We start from the raw sequence: 21823 nt of genomic DNA on the forward strand, positions 1-21823 counted from the left end.
CTCTGATCTCACCCTCTCCACTGATTTCTTCATGTTAGTTCAACATTAACCCAGAGGGGTCAGGATGGACAATCACTCAGTGACCCAGGAGCCGCCGCACTATGGCGCACGTCCGAGGCCTGCAGCTGCCTGGCTGCCTGGCCCTGGCTGCCCTGTGTAGCCTTGTGCACAGCCAGCATGGTAAGGGGGTGCTTGCAGGCTGGGACAGACTGGAGGATTGGGGTGTGGGCCCATGGGCTGGGGTCTCCTGACTGGACAGAGCACACAGCGCTGGTCCCAAGGTAGGTCTCAGCCCCAGGCGGCCACCGGAAGGAAGAAGTCGGGAGTTCAGGGCCTGAGAATGGCTGCTTCTCTCTTCCAATATGGGGAGTAGGTTGGGGGCAAGGGGCAGTGTAGGAGGGCACAGGGGGCCACAGTTAGCAGCCTTCCAGATACTTCCACCAGCCCAGACAGCCCCTCTCAGAAGCCAGCATGGCAGGGCAGGCTTCTTGCCTCTACAATGGCCAAGACAGCCTGCTCCTGAGGCCGCTGTTCCATGACACCCCCCGCCCCCCTGCAGTGTTCCTGGCCCCTCAGCAAGCGCTGTCGCTGCTCCCGCGGGCCCGGCGAGCCAACAGCGGCTTCCTGGAGGAGATGCGTCAGGGCAACCTGGAGCGAGAGTGCATAGAGGAAATTTGCAGCTACGAGGAGGCCTTCGAGGCTCTGGAGTCACGCACAGACACGGTGAGCCTGGGCTGCTCGGACGGGCCCGGGGCCTCAGAGCGGGCCCAACTCTAGACACTTCCACAGAGAGGCGAGCAAGGAACGCCAGAGCCCCTTTGCTGCTCACTGCCTCATTTCAACTCTAAGTCCCTCTTCCCGGGGCTGGCAAGAGGAGCAGCCTCAGCTTTTCTTGGGGGTCCGTGTGCCTGTACTGTGTCAAGGTTCCGGGGTCCTGTGCAGCCCCATGACATGAGGGAGTCCTCCTCAGTCTTCAGACATCCATCTACCCTGGCCCGGGTCCACGTGGCCTCCTCAGCGGCAGCTTCCTGTGCCACCATTGAGGGGTGGGACTCTGGGGAGGCCACCACGAGCCCCAGACTCAAGACTCAGTGCTCCTGGAACCCTGTGTCGCCTTCCCTGCCTGTAGGGCTCTGCCAGGGTCCTGCAGTCCCCTTTCCTCCCCTCTCCCCCAGCACTGTTCAGTTTCGGTGTGTGTGCTGGAGGAACTCCCCTATCCTCAAATATTCTTCTTCCTTTGGAAACAAAAGTAGGAAGCTCTGCCACAAACCTCCCAGAGCCTGTCCGCTGCGTGACTAGGGTAAAGCAAAGTATCAGGAGGAGACATAATGTTTACTAAAACAAACAGGAGCCGCTGTAGCCTCACTCCCAGCCCTTGTTTTTCAGGATGTATTCTGGACCAAGTATAAAGGTGAGCACTGGGAAGGATTTGCCCCAGGAAGGGAGGCCTGGGGACCCCGGTGAGATAATTCCACCCAGAGAATCTTCCGCTGCACCCAGCCAGCCACCCATCCCCCCATTCCCCACTCCTTCCTTCCTCCCTCCCTTCTGTCCCTCCATCTCTCTGTTTCTCCACATCATCTCATCCACCCTTGAATCCAGCCCATCCCAGCCATACCCTAGTCCCAAAGGTAAACACCTGGGTCTTTTCCAGCTTGTGAGTTGGTGAGGACGCCTCGAGAGAAGCTCGTTGCATGTCTGGAAGGTGAGCAATTGACATGGGGTTGAGGGGCAGGACACGGAGGGGAGCCTGGGAGCAGAGGAGCTCACGGGTGGGCTTGGAGTGTGGCCGGCGGAGTCTGAGGCCATCTCCAGCATCTGACATCACTCTCATTCCTGGGTTCAACATGTTGGAGGAACAAATGAATGAATGGATTAATGAATTCACGTTTAAGGCTTCATTCTCCTTTGCCTGACCCGAGTCTCTGCACCTGCCTAGTCAGAGCTCTGATGATGTCACATCCCCTTCTAGCTTTAGGTGTCATTGCACCAAACAGGGACCCAAGCCCCCAGCTTCTCTGACACCAGGGACTTCCCTGCGTGCACCATGGTGTTTCTAGCACCTGGCCCTTGCATATGTTGTCAGTTTCCTCTGAAGCAACCATCACCACCTACACTGAACATTTTCCTATCCATCAAGAACTGCTTCAAATGTCATCACATTTGCTGAGACCCCAGGGAGCACCCTCCCTCCTGTACCGTCTTCTGAATGCACCTTTAGCACAACAGGTTCTGTGACTTGTAGCTCTTTATTATTTATTTATTTATTTTTCAGAGACAGAGTCTCCCTGTGTTGCCCAGGCTGGTCTTGAACTCCTGGGCTCAGGTGATTCTCCCATCTCGACCTCTCAAAGTGGTAGGATTACAGGTGTGAGCCACCGCATCCAGCTGCTGTACTTTCATTTGTCAAATTACATACTCAACTGACATTTTACAAAGTTCCCGCTACGTGCCAGGCTCTGTATCAGGTGCTGGGGATTTTAAGAGAATCAAATACCATTTCTGCCTTCAAGGAATTCAAAATCTCAAAAGAGAACAAAAAATATAAAACGTTCAAGTGATTGCGGCTGGGCACAGGGGCTCAAGCCTCTAATCCCAGCACTTTGGGAGGCCAAGGTGGGTGGATCGCTTGAGACCAGGAGTTTGAGAAGAGCCTGGCCAACATGGTGAAACCCCGCCTCTACTAAAAATACAAAAATTAGCCGGGGTGTGGTGGCATGCACCTGTAATCCCAGCTCCTGGAAAGGCTGAGAGGGGAGAATCACTTGAACCCTGGAGGCAGAGGTTACAGTGAGCCGAGATCACGCCACTGCACTCCAGCCTGAGCAACAAAGCAGGACTCCATCTCTAAAAAAATAAATAAAAATGAAAACACAGGCTGCATGCGGTGGCTCACACCTGTAATCCCAGCACTTTGGGAGGCCGAGATGGGCGGATCATGAGGTCAGGAGTTTGAGACCAGCCTGGGCAACATGATGAAACCCCGTCTCTATTAAAATACAAAAAATTAGCAGGGGGTGGTGACACACGCTTGTAATCCCAGCTACTTAGAAGGCTGAGGTGGGAGAATTGCTTGAACCCAGGAGGCAGAGGTTGCAGTAAGCCAAGATTGTGCCACTGAGTTCCAGCCTGAGTGACAGAGCAAGACTCCGTCTCTAAAACAACAACAAATAAATAAATACATAAACAAATAAAGTGATTGCAACAAAAGTTCTGTTCAAGGCACCGAGAGAACACAGGAAAATGAGTGTCTGGTTTGCCAGAAGAATGAGAGACAGCTTCCCAGGAGAGGCAGAGTTCTGCCTGGCCTGGGGGGATGCCCAGATGAACAAACAAGAGGGCATTCCGGGCAGAAAAAGCCCGTGGAAAGACCCAGAGGCACGAGGAGCCAAGCTAGCAGGGACAGGTAGACCGGGGCCAGATGAAAAGGACCTTGGTCACTTTTTCATCCCGCTGGCCAAGAGAAGCCACTGAATGGAAGTTCCCTGAGGGCAGGGCTGTAACTGTCCTATTTGTCGTGCTGAGCACCCAACAGTGCCTGTCACATGGTGAGCACTCAGCAAATACTTGGAGGCCACTGTTGAGTGAATGGGAGAACTGCAGGATGGAGAGGAAGAGGAGCTGGGTGAATGCAGGTTAAGGATTGTGGACCACTGTGAGCTTGGAGGCAGGGACAGACACAACTTTGCTGGGAGAGAGGAAATAAGTCCCCAGGCTCCAAGGCTGACCGGGGTGGGGTCCCCACAGGTAACTGTGCGGAGGGTCTGGGTACGAACTACCGAGGGCATGTGAACGTCACCGCATCAGGCATCGAGTGCCAGCTATGGAGGAGTCGCTACCCACATAAGCCTGAGTGAGTGATGAGCCGGCCTTCCCACCAAGGGCTGAGAACAGGGAGCAGGGACACCCCGTGGGCCATAGCCTCCTACTGGGAAATTTCCTGTTCCAGAATCAACACCACCACCCATCCCGAGACCGACCTGCAGGAGAATTTCTGCCGCAACCCTGACAGCAGCACCATGGGACCTTGGTGCTACACAACCGACCCCACCGTGCGGAGGGAGGAATGCAGCATCCCTGTCTGTGGTGAGCTGGGGGCAATGAGGCAGCCCACAGCCAAGGCCCGGGGGCTTCCTGGGGCCTGGCAGCCTGGGATGGCAACCAAGATGCCTGGCTACCTGGGTGCAGTGGCTCATGCCTGTAATCCTAACACTTTGGGAGACTGAGGTTGGCAGATCACCTGAGGTCAGGAGTTCGAGACCAGCTTGGCCAACATGACAAAACCCTATCTCTACTAAAAATACAAAACTAGCCAGGTGTGGTGGTAGGCACCTGTAATCCCAGCTACTCAGGAGGCTGAGGCAGGAGAATCACTTGAACCTGGAAGGCAGAGGTTGCAGTGAGCTGAGATCATGCCACTGCACTTAAGTCTGAGCAACAAGAATGAAACTCCTTAAAAAAAAAAAAAGATGCCAGCTACCTTCAGAGCTGGCCTCAGTCATTCATATCATATCTATGTCTATTGCACAGTGAAGTCAGGGAATCAGAGATCTGCCAGCTTCCTTCTTCCCCTCCCCACTCTTGACTTCCTGATGGTCCAGGCCGTGGCTCATTCCAAACATGCCTCCTTTCTGATCAAGGCACTCCTCCCTCCAAGAAGCCCTCCCTAGCCACTTCAGTCCACATGCTCTGTTCTGAGTATCACAGAGCAAGCCTCGTGCCCTGAGAGTTGGCGGGCGTGGTGCTGCTGATCTCAGCTGCACTCGCTGACGAATCCGTAGGGTCAATTCACGGAGGCTGGCCATGGCTGGGTGGCTCTGATTCAAACAATGGTTCCAGCTGAGCCTGGCTCCTCATTGAGGGTTGGGCCTAGATCTGCTCCACGTGTGTTCTTGCTGGGGCTGAGACAAAAAGACAGCAGGTAACTGGGAAGACTTTTCTTAGCTGATGGCAGACACAGAAAACAACAAACAGGAAAGGTCATCTGTTCTGAAGACCTAGGCTCCGAACAGGTACAGTCAGCCCCGCCCGCGTTCCACTGACCAGAAGTCTATGTTCAAGGCCAGAGTCGAGAATTGAACTACACCTCAGCCTGTGAAATCACAGCAACGGATGGGGATGCAGGCAGGGGTAAAGAATTAGTGCTGGTTACCAGTCCACAAACATGCGTTCGTGTTCTTTGTTTTCTAAGCATCCCTGTTGGGCCCATTGCTTGTTCCTGGGGTCAGTTTTTTTTTCTTTTTGAAACAGTCTCACTCTGTCATCCAGGCTGGAGTGCAATGGCACAATCTTGTCTCACTGCAACCTCCCCCTCCTGGGTACAAGCAATTCTCCTGCCTCAGCCTCCCATGTAGCTGGGACTATAGGCACACGCCACCACGCCTGGCTAATTTTTTGTATATTTAGTAGAGAGAGGGTTTCTCCATGTTGGTCAGGCTGGTCTCAAACTCCTGACCTCAGGTGATCCGCCCGTCTTGGGCTCCCAAAGCCAGGAATGAGTCACCGCCTGGCTCCTGCGATTGGATTTATAGCAAGTTCATCCTAACGAAAAAGGCTACCATTTACCCCCCAACTCCCATATGCACACACACACACACACACACACACACTGATGATAAATAAGTTTCAGGCTTGCAGAAATTGACCTACTCTCCAGGTGAACATCTTAGTGATCCCAGCAAGCTTCCTGCTGTGCCCTATAAAAACACAGACTCAGGCCGGGTGCGGTGGCTCACGCCTGTAATCCCAGCACTTTGGGAGGCCGAGGTGGATGGATCACGAGGTCAAGAGATCAAGACCATCCTGGTCAACAAGGTGAAACCCCGTCTCTACTGAAAATACAAAAATTAGCTGGGCATGGTGGCGCACGCCTGTAGTCCCAGCTACTCGGGAGGCTGAGGCAGGAGAATTGCTTGAATCCAGGAGGCAGAGGTTGTGGTGAACCGAGATCGTGCCATTGCACTCCAGTCTGGGTAACAACAGCGAAACTCCGTCTCAAAAAAAACAAAAAAACAAAAAAACACAGACTCCTCCAGCAGCTCCAGGCAGCCACTATCAGCTGACTACAGATAACCCAAGAGGCCAGTGGAATGTGAGTGGGGCTGACTGTGCCTGTTCTGGGCCTAGGCCTTCAGGACACATGACGCTTTTCTGTTCCTTGTTTTCTGTGTCTGCCATCAGCATAAGAGTTTTCCCAGTTGCCTGCGGCAGCCTTCAGACAGTCACTACCAGCTGACCACAGGTAGCCCAGGAGGCCAAACCTGGTTACTATCTCTGGTTTATTCTGTGCCAGACACTTAATGCTGTATATTTTAATTCTCTCAACAAGCCTGCTAGAGTGGCGTTGATAACGCCTTTAAAGGCAGACAAACAGAAGCCCAGAGAGGTTAAGTAACCTCAGGCCATGCAGGCAGAAAGCAGCAAGATCGGGGTTCACATCCCTGTCTGTTCCGGTCCATGTGTGGTCTCACACATACTGCCTCCTCCTTCCTCACACACCAGGTGAGGATCGAGTCACTGTAGCGATGACTCCACGCTCCAGAGGCTCCGGGGGAAATCTGTCACCTCCATCGGAGTGGTGTGTCCCCGATCGGGGGCGGCAGTACCAGGGGCGCCTGGCAGTGACCGCAAGTGGGCTCCCCTGCCTGGCCTGGGCCAGCCCGCAAGCCAAGGCCCTGAGCAAGAACCAGGACTTCAGCTCAGCTGTGCCGCTGGTGGAGAACTTCTGCCGAAACCCAGATGGGGACGAGGAGGGCGCGTGGTGTTATGTGGCCGGAAGGCCTGGCGACTTTGAGTACTGCGACCTCAACTATTGTGGTAAGCTGCCTGGGTAGGGGGCCTGAGACGCAGGGACATATCCTGGCGGGAATAACAACAGTTGCTTCTGCTTATTGAACACTCACCACATTGAGTGCACTCATTACAGCCTTACGGTAACCAGGTGAGGGTAAGGTCCCGTGCCCATTTCATAGATAAGTACACTGAGAGGGCCGGGCGCGGTGGCTCATGCCTGTAATCCTAGCACTTTGGGAGGCCGAGGTGGGTGGATCACCTGAGGTCAGGAGTTCAAGACCAGCCTGGGCATCATGGTGAAACTCCATCTTAAAAAAAAAAAATAGATAAATACACTGAGGTCCCAGGAGGTTATTGCCTAGTCACCCAAGTGTGCCTGTACGCTTAACCTCCGTGCCAAATGGCCTCCATGGCCCGTAGGGGAATTGGGGTGATCTAGGGGATGGGTGAGGAATCACCCAGCCCAGTCTCAGTCAGTGGCTGGGTCTCAACAGAGGACGCCGTGGATGAGGAGCCAGGATATGGGCCGGGTGAGGACCCAGAGGGGGCCATCCAAGGGCGCACCTCCATCAATGACTACCAGACTTTCTTCAATCCGGGGACCTTCGGCTCAGGGGAGTCAGGTAAGGTAGTGGGCATCCAAGGGGACATGGGGCTTCGGGGCTGTGGGGCTGGTGGCTGGCACTCACCCCTCACCCCTTGGCTTGCTCTGCAGACTGTGGGCTTCGACCTCTGTTTGAGAAGAAGTTGCTGAAGGACAAAACTGAAAAAGAGCTCTTGGAATCCTATATCGATGGACGCATTGTGGAGGGCTGGGATGCGGAGATCGGCATCTCACCTTGGTGGGTCCTGCCATTCACTTCTGGGGGCGGGCCTGCTGCTGCCTCCTCATCCTCAGGCCCTGCCAGCAGGTCCGGGCTTCACAGATGACAACAGCTCAGCATCTAGGATCCCACCAACTTCACACGGCAGCCACATGAGATGGGTTATTTACTTCTTTTTTTTTTTGAGATGGAATCTCACCCTATCACCCAGGCTAGAGTACAGTGGCACAATCTCGGCTCACTGCAACCTCCACCTCTTGGGTTCAAGCGACTCTCCTGCCTCAGTCTCCTGTGTAGCTGGGGCTACAGGCACACGCCATCACGCCCGGCTAATTTTTGTATTTTTAGTAGAGATGGGGTTTCGCCATGTTGGCCAGGCTGGTCTTGAACTCCTCACCTCAAGTGATCCACCTGCCTCAGCCTCCCAAAATGCTGGGATTACAGGTATGAGCCACCACACCTGGCCCGTTGGTTCTTTACTTCTAAGCAGATGGTGAAGCTGAGACAGAGCTGTGGGCCGGGTGTGATCTGCACGCTGCTAATGGATTTGAATTCAGTTCTTCTGATTCCAGAGTCGTGCTATGCTATGTGAATTGTGGACTGGAAGGACCTGGGGAGGGGGTGAAAAAAAGCAGGAAGCAGTTCAGGTGCAGTGTCTTACCCCTGTAATCCCAGCACTTTGGGAGGCCAAGATGGGAAGATCACTTGAGGTCAGGGATTCAAGGCCAGCCTGGGCAACATAGTGAAACCCCATCTCTACTGAAATACAAAAGTTAGCCAGGTATAGTAGCACATGCCTATAGTCCCTGCTACTAAGGAGGCTGAGGTGGGAGAATTGCTTGAGCCCAGGAGGTTGAGGCTTCAGTGAGCTGTGACCGTACCATTGCACTCCAGCCTGGGTAACAGAGTGAGACCCTGTCTTGAAAAAATAAAAAGGTGTGAGGTAGCCCCTCAGCATCACACGGAGGCTCCAGGCCCAAAGGGCAGCCAGCCCAAGCTGGGATCTGGGCCCGGGAAGCAGTTCTGCCCAGCTGGTTCTTAGACCTGGGACTCATTAGTTCTAGGGTTGGTGTAGAGGCAGCCCCCTCCCCCTCAGCTCCTAATTCTTCCTGCTCCCCCTCCTAGGCAGGTGATGCTTTTCCGGAAGGCTCCCCAGGAGCTGCTGTGTGGAGCCAGCCTCATCAGTGACCGCTGGGTCCTCACCGCTGCCCACTGCCTCCTGTACCCGCCCTGGGACAAGAACTTCACTGAGAATGACCTTCTGGTGCGCATTGGCAAGCATGCCCGCACCAGGTACAGAACTGGTGGCCTGTGGGTGTCTGGCAGGGGTCTCAGTCCTCCAGAGCGACCATGAGGGGACCTGATGGCTCTGGGCCACATGGGATGTTCTGTACACCCCCCACAACATGACATCCCCACAGTCTCTGCTGGAAAGTCCATTTGGCCATGTCCTGACTGAGGTTTGGAGCTGGAGGCAGACATCCCAGTCTGTCTCCTGGTCCCTCCAACACCAGCATATGGCCCACTTGGGAGTTTGAAAATAGAGTCTGTCTGGACCGGGGGGTGCTACCTGTGCCCCCATCCCTGTCCACCCCGTTGACTGACTCCAAAGCCCTGCATGGCTTTAGGCCCAGGAAGATACGGCCAGGGGGCTGCCATGGCAGGAGCCAGCCCTATCCCCTCCCTGATGGCCTGCAGAGCACCCTGTCTCCCAGACCCCAAGGGCAGGCAGTTTCCTGCCCCTCACTGGGTGAACCTGCAGCTTCCTCATTTCTCTCTTGGGGTCTCTGCAGGTACGAACGCAACATAGAAAAGATATCCATGTTGGAAAAGATCTACATCCACCCCAGGTACAACTGGCGGGAGAATCTGGACCGGGACATCGCCCTGCTGAAGCTAAAGAAGCCCATCACCTTCAGCGACTACATTCACCCCGTGTGCCTGCCCGACAGAGAGACAGCAGTCAGGTGGGCCACCAGAAGCTTATTAGCTGGGGGGCAGAGCCTAGTAGCCTTGCAGGAGTCCTTACCCCTTTTCCAGGCCTCAGTTTCCTAGAGTGAACCCAAAAGTTTTTCCAACACTGGCATTTATTTATTTATTTAATTTTTCAAGATGGAGTTTTGCTCTGTCACCCAGGATGGAGTGCAGTAGTGCAATCTCGGCTCACTGCAACCTCCGCCTTCTGGGTTCAAGCAATTCTTCTGCCTCAGCCTCCAGAGTAGTTGGGATTACAGGCATGCCACCATGCCCGGCTAGCATTTCATTTTTAAATTTTTATTTATTTATTGATGGAGTTTCATTTGTCTCCCAGGCTGGAGTGCAGTGGTGCAATCTCAGCTCACTGCAAGCCCGCCTCCCAGCTTCAAGGGTTTCTCTTGCCTCAGCTGGGATTATAGGCATGGACCACAATGCCTATCGAATTTTTCTATTTTTAGTAGAGACTGTGCATTTCACTGTGTCAGCCAGGCTGGTCTTGAATCCCTGACCTCATGTGACCTGCCCGCTTTGGCCTCCCATGGTGCTAGGATTACAGGTGTGAGCCTCTGTGCCCAGCCAGCACTGGTGTTTTAGATTCTGGTCTCTGAGGAATGACATCAGGGCTAGGCGGCTCCTGGGGGGTTGGCTCTCACCAGGCCCTTTTCCCTTCCCCAAAGCTTGCTCCAGTCTGGATACCTGGGGCGGGTGACTGGCTGGGGCAACCTGAAGGAGACGTGGACAGCCAGCGGTAAGGTGCTGCCCAGCGTCCTGCAGGTGGTGAATCTGCCCATTGTGGAGCGGCCGGTCTGCAAGGCCTCCACCCGGATCCGCATCACCGACAACATGTTCTGTGCTGGCAAGTCTATGCAGGGCGGGACGGGCCGAGGGATAGGTGGGGCCTGGGTTGGGAGGACTGAGTTGTGCCTCGGTTCACGCCATGTGACTTTGGGCCAGTTGCCTAACCTCTTGGTGGCTCAGTTTCTTCCTCTGTAAAATGGAGGTAAAAGTCTCTATCCCATAAGGTTATGGGAGGGTTAAATGAGGCAGCATAGATTAATATATTTGGTGTACTATCAGTCACTAGTGAAATGTTAAATATATGTGAGCTCAGATAGCAGCAAGAGACTGCGGTGGGGAAATGCCATTCATTCATCTAGTCTCTCAGCAAGTATTTATGTAGCGTGTATCATGTTCAGGCAGCATTCTAGGGTATATGACAGGGACCCAGACCAACAATGCCTGTGCCCTCAGCTTCCTTCCTAGGAGGAGGGTACGTCCATAAACAGATCTGAAGCAGCAATCCCTGACTGGTGCTGTGAAGAAAAATGAAGCACAGGGAGAGAGTAGGGGCGATGAGGTGAGCTTCTAAACAGGGTGGCCAGAGGAGGTGGGCAGATCACTTGAAGTCAAGAGTTCAAGACCAGCCTGGGCAACACGCCTCTACTAAAAATACAAAAATTAGCTGGGCGTGGTGGGGCATGCCTGTAATCCCAACTACTCAGGAGGCTAAGGCAGGAGAATTGCTTGAGGCTGGGAGGCGGAGGTGGCAGTGAGCTGAGATCTGGCATCGCTGCTCTTCAGTTTGGGCAACAGAGTGAGACTCCATCAATCAACCAATCAATCAATCTGGTGGCCAGAGAAGGTTGGAGAAGACCTCCATGAGAAGGTGATGTCTGGGCAGGGACTGGAAGAGGGGAAGGGAGGAGCGAGCCGGCATGGGCAGGGGAGGAGCACCACAGGCTGGGGGTCATGGCAGGCACAAAGGCCCTGAGGTGGGAGCACGCTTGCCTTGTCTGGGGAGTAGTAGGGAGACCTGGGGGCTGAGGAGGGGCAGCAGTGGGTGCAGGGAGAGAGGGGAGCAGGCAGAGGACCGGCACTTCCATTAGGGGCTGGAAGGACTTCATTGAGTGAGATGGGAAGTTACAGAGGGGTTTGGGGCAGGTTAACAACTAATCTGACTGACTTAAAAAAAAAAAAAAGATTAAAAAATCGAGTGTAATTTCAGACTCACAGAAAAGTTGCAAAAATAATACAAAGATTTCCTGTATACTGTCATCCAGATTGTCCCCCATTCTGTGTATGTGTGGGAGTTTATATATATATGCGTAGTTTGAGAGCAAATCGTGCATATGATTTCTTTTTACCCATAAATACTTGAGTATTTTCAAAAAAATTTTAAAAACCCAAGGATGTTCTCTTATATAACCACAGAACAAATATTAAAACCAAGAAATTTTTTCTTGACTCTGTCACCCAGGCTTGAGTACAGTTGCACGATCTCCACTCACTGCAACCTCCTCCTTCCGGGTTCAAGCGATTCTCTTGCCTCAGCCTCCCAAGTAGCTGGGATCATAGGGATGCGCCACCATATCCAGCTAATTTTTGTATTTGTAGTAGAGACATGGTTTCAACATGTTGGCCAGGCTGGTCTTGAACTCCTGACCTCAGGCGATCCACCCTCCTTGTCCTCCCAAAGTGCTGGGATTACAGGCGTGAGCCATGGTGCCCAGCCAAAACCAGGAAATTAATGATGCTACAATACTATTGTCTAATCTACAGACCTAATTCAGATTTTTGTTAGTCTTGCTAATAAGGTCTTTTATAGGGAAAAAAGCATTTTTCTCACCCAGGATTCAATGAAGGATCTTTGTGTTCCATGACCTTGACGTGTCAGATGAGCACAGTCTGGTTATTTTGTACACTGGCCCTGGGTCTGGGCTGTCTAAGGTTTCCTCACGATCAGGTTCAGGCTCAGTGGTGCCGTGTCCTTCTCAGTGTGTCCTGTTAGCTAGTACGTGAGGACAGTTTGTCTCATATGCAGTGAGTCTAACTTTGACCTCTTGAGGAGGGTAATATCTGCCAAGTTTCTTGCTGTAACTTTTGCTTTTCCCTTTGTAATTAATAAATATTTGGTGAAGAGATACTTTGATTAGATTTTTTTTTTTTTGAGACGGAGTCTCACTCTATTGCCCAGGCCGGAGTGCAGTGGCACAATCTCAACTCACTGTGACCTCTACTCCCTGGGTTCAAGCAATTCTCCTGCTTCAGTCTCCTGAGTAGCTGGGATTACAGACACATGCCACCAAGCCTGGCTAATTTCTGTATTTTTAGTAGAGAAGGGGATTCCTCATGTTAGCCAGGGTGGTCTCGAACTCCTGACTTCAGGTGATCCACCCGCCTTGGCCTTCCAAAATGCTAGTATTACAGACATGAGCCACTGCGCCTGGCCTACTTTGATACTTTGTATTCTGTTTGTCATCAAAACCTTCTCCCAACTAGGGTGACTACCAAATACTGCTTTTCAAATTCTGTCATTCCTTCTACATTTGTTAGTTATTTTATTGCTTTCCTTTCATTCTATCAGTGTAGACTTAAGGATCCTTACTTTATTCTAAGGGTTTCCTTTTTTTTTTTGAGATAGAGTTTTGCTCTTGTTGCCCAGGCTGGATGGAGTGCAGTGGCTTGATCTCTGTTCACTGCAACCTCCGCCTCCCGGGTTCAAGCGATTCTCCTGCCTCATCCTCCCAAGTAGCTGGGATCATAGGCGCCTGCTGCCATGCCTGGCTAAGTTTTTGTATTTTTAGTAGAGATGGGGTTTCACCATGTTGGCCAGGCTGGTCTGGAACTCCTGACCTTAGGTGATTGATCTGCCTCGGCCTCCTGAAGTTCCAGGATTACAGGCGCGAGCCACTGTGCCCGGCCATACTTCCTTACTGCTGTAACTTCTTTTGATGCTCAAATGATCCCAAGTTTGACTGGTGGGAGTCCCTTCAAGCTGGCTTCTGTGACTTGGGGAGATGTCCTGTCACTCTTTGACTACTTTCTTACTGTTTGGCACAGCAAGATGTTTTGGGTTAATCCTGCCTTCCTGACTGTAGTGTTGGAACCAGCCATTTCTCCAGGGAACCCTGCTAGTGGAATTTACAAACGCGATCTGGGTGCTGGCGTGTGCACATTGCTAGTTGGGATGTCATTACTTCTAGGCTCTCTCAGTGGACAGAACCAGAAAAGAATTATATGATGCATACAACAACATCTCTGTCATCTATATAAAAAACCATATTCAGGTTTCCTCCTGAAACCTCCAATTCCAACCTAACATCACTGGATTCATTTTAGCTTTTCCTCTTCCTTGTTTGTAATTCTCTCTGTTGACAGTAAGAAACTTGACTCCGTTATCTGTAATGCGTTTACTTAGTTGAGCAAAACTAGAATACAGTTTCAGAATCCTCCATCCATAGCACTATTAAAAACAATCCTGGCTGGCGTGGTGGCTCACACCTGTAATCCCAGCACTTTGGGAGGCTGAGGCAGGTGCATCACAGGGTCAGGAGACAGAGACCATCCTGACTAATACAGTGAAACCCCACCTCTACTAAAAGTACAAAAAAATTAGCCAAGTGTGGTGGCATGTGCCTGTAGTCCCAGCTACTCAGGAAGCTGAGGCAGGAGAATCGCTTGAACCCAGGAGGCAGAGGTTGCAGTGAGCTGAGATTGTGCTCCAGCCTGGATGACAGAGTGAGACTGTCAAAAAAAAAAAACAAAAACAAACCCATAAAAAAAAAATCCTGTACTCAGCCCACTACGACCTCTACCTCCTGGGCTCAAGCCAACCTCCCACTTCAGCCTCCTGAGTAGCTGGGGCTACTTGCACACAACACCATGCCCAGCTAATTTTCGATTTTTTGTAGAGACTGGGTCTCACTATGTTACCCAGACTGGTCTTGAACTCTGAGCTCAAGTGATCCACCCAACTCGGCCTCCCAAATTGCTAGGATTACAGGTGTGAGCCACCACGCCTGGGCTCTCCTAGTACATTTTTAGAAGTGAGGTTGCTAAGTCAAAAGGCAAATGTGTAGTTTTTAAAGAGATTTTCATATTTCTTTCCATAAGGGTTGTAGCAGTCTGCATTTCCAGCAGTGTATGAGAACGCCCGTTTCCCCACAACCTTGCTAAAAGAATGTCACACTTTAAAATTTTTACCAATTCGAGAGGTGAGAAATAGTATCTTGAAATTGTTTTAATTGACATTTTTCAAATTGAAAATGAGGTTGAACATCTTTTCATATGATTAAGGACCCTTTTTATATAATTATTTTTTTTTTTGAGACAGTTTCACTCTGTCGACCAGGCTGGAGTGCAGTGGCATGATCTTGGCTTACTGCAGCCTCCACTTCCCAGGCTCAAGTGATTCTCCTGCCTCAGCCTCCCAAGTAGCTGGGACTACAGGTGCATGCCACCATGCCTGGCTGGTATTTGTATTATATAATTTTTTTTTTCTTTTTTTGAGACAGGGTGGTTTCACCATATTGGCCAGGCTGGTCTTGTGATCCGCCCACCTCGGCCTCCCAAAGCGCTGGGATTACAGGCGTGCCTGGCTGTATTATATAATTTTTTTGGGTGGATTTTCTCTTCATGGGTTTTTGTCCATTTTTTGGTCCCTTATCAATTTTTGTGAGTTCTTCATATTTACATTAGGCCTTTATTTGTGGTATACATTGCAAATGTTTTCTCCTAGTTTGTCAGTTTTTTTAACCTTATGTATAATTTTTTTGGCCATGCAATTTAAAAAATTACTAGGTAGTCAAATTATCAATCCTTTATTTTATTGAATCTGGATTTCGAATCAGAGTTAGATAAACCTTTCCTGGCTGGGCACAGTGGCTGACGCCTGTAATCCCAGCACTCTGGGAGGCCGAGGCAGGCGATCACCTGAGGTCAGGAGTTCGAGACCAGCCTGGCCAACATGGAGAAACCTCATCTCTACTAAAAATACAAAAATTAAAAGTAAAAAAAAAAAAAAATTAGCTGGGTGTGGTAGCTCATGCCTGTAGTCCCAGCTACTTGGAAGGCTGAGGAATTGCTTGAACCCAGGAGTTGGAGGTTGCAGTTAGCTGAGATTGTGCCGCTGCACTCCAACCTGGGCGACAGAGCAAGACTTCATATCAAAAACCACCACCAACAAAAAAACAACAGTAAAACCTTTCCTGGTACCTAAGTCACTGAGGAATTCACTCATGTTTTCTTCTAGTACCTGGTTTAATTTTTCTGCACTTAGATTCCTGACTCATATGGAGTTCATTTTTGTGTCTGATGTGAGGTATAGATCTAATTTATCATTTTCCAAGTGGCTAATCAGCTGTCCCTACACCATTTATTAAAAATTCTCGGCCAAGTATGGTGGCTCACACCTGTAATCCCGGCATTTTGGAAAGCTGAGGCAGGATTGCTTGAGGCCAGGAATTCAAAACCAGCCTGGACAGCATAACAAGACCCTGTCTCTACAAGAAAATATTTTAAAAATTAGCTGGGCAGAGTGGCGTGTGCCTTCTAGTCTCAGCTACTTGAGAGGCTGAGTTAGGAGGATTGCTTGCTAGGAGTTCAAGACTGCAGTGAGGTTTGACTGCGCCATTGCACTCCAGCCTGGGTGACAGAGTGAGAACCTGTTCCCATATATAAAAAAATCTGTCTTTGCACTAATGATTTGAGATTTTACCTTTATCGCATTCTAGGTTGTATTTTATTTTTATTTATTTATTTGAAATAGGGACAAGTCTCACTATGCTGCCCAGGCTGATCTTGAACTCCTGGCTGGGCTCAAGCAGTTCTCCCACATTGGCCTCCCAAGCTGCTGGGTTTACAGATGTGAGCCACCATGCCTGACCTAGGTTTTATTTTTTCTTTCACCCAGCTAATTTTGATTTTATTTGATTTGTAGAAAAAGGGTTTTGCTCTGTTACCCAGGCTGGTCTCAAACTCCTGGGCTCAAGTGATCCTCCTGCCTTGGCCTCCCAAAGTGTTGGGGTTATCAGAATGAGCCGCAGTGCCCACCCAGCCCCACACTCTGGATTTCTGTGGATAGAGTATCATGAGGATATGTTTCTGGACTTTCTACTCAGCCTTCCTGGTCTGTTGTCTCTGCACAGCGCCACATTGTTTTAATGACAGAGGCTTTAGCGTGCAAAGCTGGGAAGGCTAATGTTCTCTTTTAGTTTTTTTTTTTTTTTTCCCAGTGTTTTCCTGGCAATTCTTGCATGTTTGTTTTTCCATATGAACTTTAGTTTCAATATGTCTAGCTCTATAAAAAATCTTGGTGGCATTTTTATTGGGATTATGATACTTTTATAAATTAACCGGGAGAACAGATCTATTTTTGATGTTGAGTCATTTTATCCAAGGAAAAGAAATGTCTTCCCATTTGTTCAAGTCTATTATTGTCTCTTTCTTGACTGCTGCAATGTATTCTCTCATAATTTTTTCCCTTGGGTTTTTTTCTTTGAGACAGAGTTTTACTCTTGTTGCCCAGGCTGGAGTACAATGGGGTGATCTTGGCTCACTGCAACCTCTGCCTCCTGGGTTCAAGTAATTCTGCTGCCTCAGCCTCCCAAATAGCTGGGATTACAGGCACCCACCACCACACCCGGCTAATTTTGCATTTTTAGTAGAGATGGGGTTTCACCATATTGGCCTGGATGGTCTTGAACTCCTGACCTCAGGTGATCGATCCACCTGCCTTGGCCTCCCAAAGTGCTGGGATTACTGGTGTGAGCCACCATACCCGGCCCTCTTGGTATCTTATTTTATGTATTTGTATTATCTTATTTTTCTTGAGTAAATTAGCTAATTGCTTGCCAGTTTTCTAGAAATAAATACTTAGGGATTTGATTTATGAAATCATTAGGCCTATTATTTTTCTATTCTGTTGCTTATTAATTTCTGCTTTTATCTCTTAAAAAGTTTTCTTGGCCAGGCACAGTGGTTCACGCCTGTAATTCCAGCACTTTGGGAGGCCAAGGTGGGTGGATCATGAGGTCAGGAGATCAAGACCATCTTGGCCAACATGGTGAAACCCCATCTCTACTAAAATAATAAAAAAAAAAAATTAGCCAGGCATGGTGGCATGAGCCTGTAGTCCCAGCTACTCGGGAGGCTGAGGCAGGGGAATCGCTTGAACCCAGGAGGCGGAGGTTGCAGTGAGCCAAGATTGTGCCACTGCACCCCAGCCTGGTGACAAAGTGAGACTGTCTCAAAAAAAATTTTTTTTTTAAATGTTTTTGTCTGGTTTACTTTTCTCTTGCTAGCTTGCTTTATTTATTTATTTATTTTTGAGATAGGGTCTTGCTTGCTCTGGTGCCCAGGCGGTAGTGCAGTGGCAGTCATAGCTCACTGCAGCTTTGAACTCCTGGGCTCAAGCAATCCTATTTTTTGAGACAGAGACTTGCTCTGTCCCCTAGGCTGGAGTGCAGTGGCACGATCTCAGCTCACTGCAACCCGCCTCTCGGGTTCAAGCAATTCTCCTGCCTCAGCCTCCTGAGTAGCTGGGATTACAGGCGCGCACCACCACGCCTGGGTAATTTTTGTATTTTTAGTAGAGATGGGGTTTCACCATGTTGGCCACGCTGGTCTCAAACCTCCTGACCTTGTTATCTGCCCTCCTTGGCCTCCCAAAGTGCTGGGATTACAGGTGAGCCACTGTGCCCGGCCCATGCCTTTTTTTTTTTTTAGTTTACTTTTGTAAGGCATCATACCTAGAACCTTTTTGAAATGCCCTTTTAGTTGCTTTCTTTTCTTTCTTTCTTTCTTTCTTTTTTTTTTTTTTGAGACAGAAACTCGCTCTGTTGCCCAGGCTGGGGTGCAGTGGTGTGATCTCAGCTCACTGCAGCCTCCATCTCCCAGGTTCAAGCGATTCTCCTGCCTCAGCCTCCCTAGTAGCTGGGATTACAGGTGCCCACCACCACACCTGGCTAATTTTTACATTTTTAGTAGAGATGAAGTTTCTCCATGTTGGCCAGGCTGGTCTTGAACTCCTGACCTCAAGTGATCCACCCACCTCAGCCTCCCCAAAGTGCTGGGATTACAGGCGTGAATCACTGCGCCCAGGCTTCAGATTTCTTCTTTGTTTAGCCTGAGTTCCATTTCAACCACTTTCCGCTTTTTATTTCTTCTTACTGTTTGTCCATTCATTTTTAACTTTTGATTTTCTGATTGAAGTTGTTTTTCTAGATTTACAAGTTTGCCTGAGGATATTTATTTCAGTTACAGTTTTCTTTCTTCATGGTTGTGGCTTTTTTTAGATGGGGTCTTGCTCTGTCACTCAGGCTAGAGTGTAGAGGCATGCTCATAGTTTATCGCAGCCTTGACCTCCCATGCTGAAGTGACCCTCTCACCTTAGCCTCCCGGGTGCCTGGGACCACAGGCATGCACCACCACACCTGCTCAAATTATTTTTTGTAGAGTGGGGTCTGACTATGTTGTCCAAGCTGGTCTTGAACTCTTGTGCTCAAGCAATCCACCTGCCTTGGCCCCCAAAGTGCTGGGACGACAGATGTGAGCCACTGCACCTGGCCCATGGTTGTGTTTTGAGGAAGAATTTTATTAGCTGAGGTCTCTTTATTCGTATTTTCTGTTTTTCTATAGTGTCTTTGTACGGATCTATTTTAGTTTTCATTTGTTCCTTTTGTGAATTTGTAGTTATTTATGATTCCTAATTTGATTGCCCCTGTTTCTTTTATCTAGTAGGTAATATTTTTCCATCTATATCCCTACATGTTTAGGTATTAGATATACAACTAAATATACTAATTAAAGGTTTAGTTGTTTCACTGAATTCCAGTGACATTAAAGGTGTGTTGTGTTTTTGGTTTGTTTTTTTTTGAGTTGGAGTCTTGCTCTGTGGCCCAGGCTGGCGTGCAGTGGCACGATCTTGGCTCACTGCAACCTCCGCCTCCCAGGTGCAAGCAATTCTGCCTCAGACTCCTGAGTAGCTGGCACTACAGGCACACACCACCACACCTGGCTAATTTTGTATTTTTAGTAGAGATGGGGCTTCACCAGGTTGGCCAAGCTGGTTTCAAATTCCTGACCTTAGGTATTGGTCAGTCCTCGGCCTCCCAAACTTCTGGGTGGGCCACTTACAGGTGGCTTACAGGTGTGAGCCACTGCATCCAGCCAAGGTGTGGTCTTTTGTGTAGTTTTATTATTGTTGGTGTTGTTCTGAATTGTATGTAGAGGATATGTGGGGAGAGTTGAATAAAGGCAACTGCCATTATTATCCTCAGCAGATTAACTTTTTAATTTTTTAATTTTTTCCTTTGTCTTTTAATTTATATTATGTTTTGAGATAGGGTCTCACCCTGTCACCCAGGCTGGAGTGTGCTGGCATGATCACGGCTCACTGCAGCCTTAACCTCCCAGGCACAAGTGATCCTCCTGTCTCAGCCTCCTGAGTAGCTGGGACTACAGGCACGAGCAACCATGCCCAGCTAATTTTTTGTATTTTCTGTAGAGACAGGATTTTGCCATATTGCCCAGGCTGGTCTTGAATTCCAGAGCTCAAGTGATCCACCTGCCTTGGGCATGAGCCACCATGCTTTTTAAAAGCATTATTCTGCCTGTTGGGTGGAGAAGAGATTTTAGATGGGCAAAGAGTTAAGGAAACTAGTGGTTCAGGAGCCAGAGCTAGAAGTGGTGAGAAGGGGTTGGATTTGGGGTCTATGTTGAAGGTAGAGCCCCCAAGATTTGCTAGGACTGGATGTGCAGGGTGAGGAAGTGCAGAGAGCAAGAAGGACTGGAAGGGGGAAGTGGACTCTCACCAGCTGTGTCTCGTGAAGGGGCGTGGCCAGACTGAGCTGTACTCCTGAGCATGGCTGTTCTCTCTCAAGGTTACAAGCCCGATGAAGGGAAACGAGGGGATGCCTGTGAAGGCGACAGCGGGGGACCCTTTGTCATGAAGGTGAGCTTCTCGCAAGGCCAGGGCCTGGTGAACACATCTTCTGGGGGTGGGGAGAAACTCTAGTCTCTAGAAACAGTTGCCTGGCAGGGGAATACTGATGTGACCTTGAACTTGATTCTATCAGAAACCTCATCTTTCTTCTTCAGAACCCCTCTAACAACCGCTGGTATCAAATGGGCATCGTCTCATGGGGTGAAGGCTGCGACCGGGATGGGAAATATGGCTTCTACACACACGTGTTCCGTCTGAAGAAGTGGATAAAGAAGGTCATTGATCAGTTTGGAGAGTAGGGAGCCACTCATATTCTGGGCTCTTGGAAGCAATCCAGTGAAAGAATTATTTTTGTGTTTCTAAAATTATGGTTCCCAATAAAAGTGACTCTCAATGAGCCTCAATGCTCCCAGTGCTATTCATGGGCAGCTCTCTGGGCTCAGGAGGAGCCAGTAATACCGCTGGATAAAGAGGACCTTGGAATCCACCACCTGGTGCACACCTGTAGTCCCAGCATTCGGGAGGCTGAGGTGGAAGAATCCCTTGAGCCCAGGAGGTTGAGGCTGCAGTGAGCTACTGCACTCGATCCTGGGTGACACAGTGAGACCCTGTCCCAAAAGAATCCATCTTCAGACCAGGTGAGAGGAAAGATGGCAGGTTGAATTTACAAGCATTTAAGATGTTCCACACTCTAGGCTTTAATGGATTATCTCATTTAATCCTCACAAGAGGTAGGTGAGTAAACTGAGATTTGGAGAAGTCCCTAGTCCAAGGTCACACAGCTAAGAAAGGTCAAAGTAGGAATTCAAATATAGAAAATACTGAGTCCTGTGCTTTAGTTAAGTCTCTACATCTTTCTATCATTAAAATGATGTCAGAGCAGGTAGGGCATGGTAGTTCACTTGTAATCTCAGCAATTTGGGAGGCTAAGGTGGGAGGATCACTTGAGGCTATGAATGTGAGACCAGTCTGGGCAATGTGGTGAGACCCAAAAAATAAAATCAGTTGGGTGTGGAGGCATGTGATTGCAGTCAAGTTTACTTGGGAGGATCCCTTGAGCCTGGGAGCTTGAGGCTGCAGTGAGCCATGATCATGTCACTGTACCTGCACTGCAGCCTGGGTAACAGTGAGATCCTGTTAATAAAAATCAGATCTGGGCGGGCGTGGTGGCTCACACCTGTAATCCCAACACTTTGGGAGCCTGAGTCAGGTGGATCACAAGGTCAGGAAATCAAGACCATCCTGGCCAACACAGTGACACCCTGTCTCTACTAAAAATATGAAAATTAGCTGGGCATGGTGATGCATGCCTGTGGTCCCATCTACTCAGGAGGCTGAGGCAAGAGAATCGCTTGAACCTGGGAGGTGGAGGCTGGAGTGAGCTGAGACCGCACCACTGCACTCCAGCCTGGTGATAGAGCGAGACTCCGTCTCAAAAAAAATAAAAAAACAGGTATATGCTCAGTACTTTTTTTTTCTCCTGACCTAGTCTGGCCTATGCTCGGTT

General features: G+C 49.7%; 1 protein-coding gene across 1 annotated transcript; it reads left to right on the top strand.

The window, feature by feature from the left end:
• The first annotated feature begins 74 nt into the window (after nt 1-74).
• Nucleotides 75-20713, top strand: F2 (coagulation factor II, thrombin). Its single transcript, XM_035262548.3, has 14 exons — nt 75-180; nt 560-723; nt 1387-1411; nt 1655-1705; nt 3748-3853; nt 3950-4086; nt 6502-6816; nt 7287-7415; nt 7508-7634; nt 8742-8909; nt 9410-9583; nt 10271-10449; nt 20255-20325; nt 20472-20713. The coding sequence occupies exons 1-14, from the start codon at nt 102-104 to the stop codon at nt 20613-20615; spliced, it is 1869 nt and encodes a 622-aa protein (XP_035118439.2). The 5' UTR covers nt 75-101; the 3' UTR covers nt 20616-20713.
• Nucleotides 20714-21823: the final 1110 nt, after the last annotated feature.

This window comes from Callithrix jacchus, chromosome 10 (genome assembly GCF_049354715.1).
Source record: "Callithrix jacchus isolate 240 chromosome 10, calJac240_pri, whole genome shotgun sequence".
NCBI lineage: Eukaryota > Metazoa > Chordata > Mammalia > Primates > Cebidae > Callithrix > Callithrix jacchus.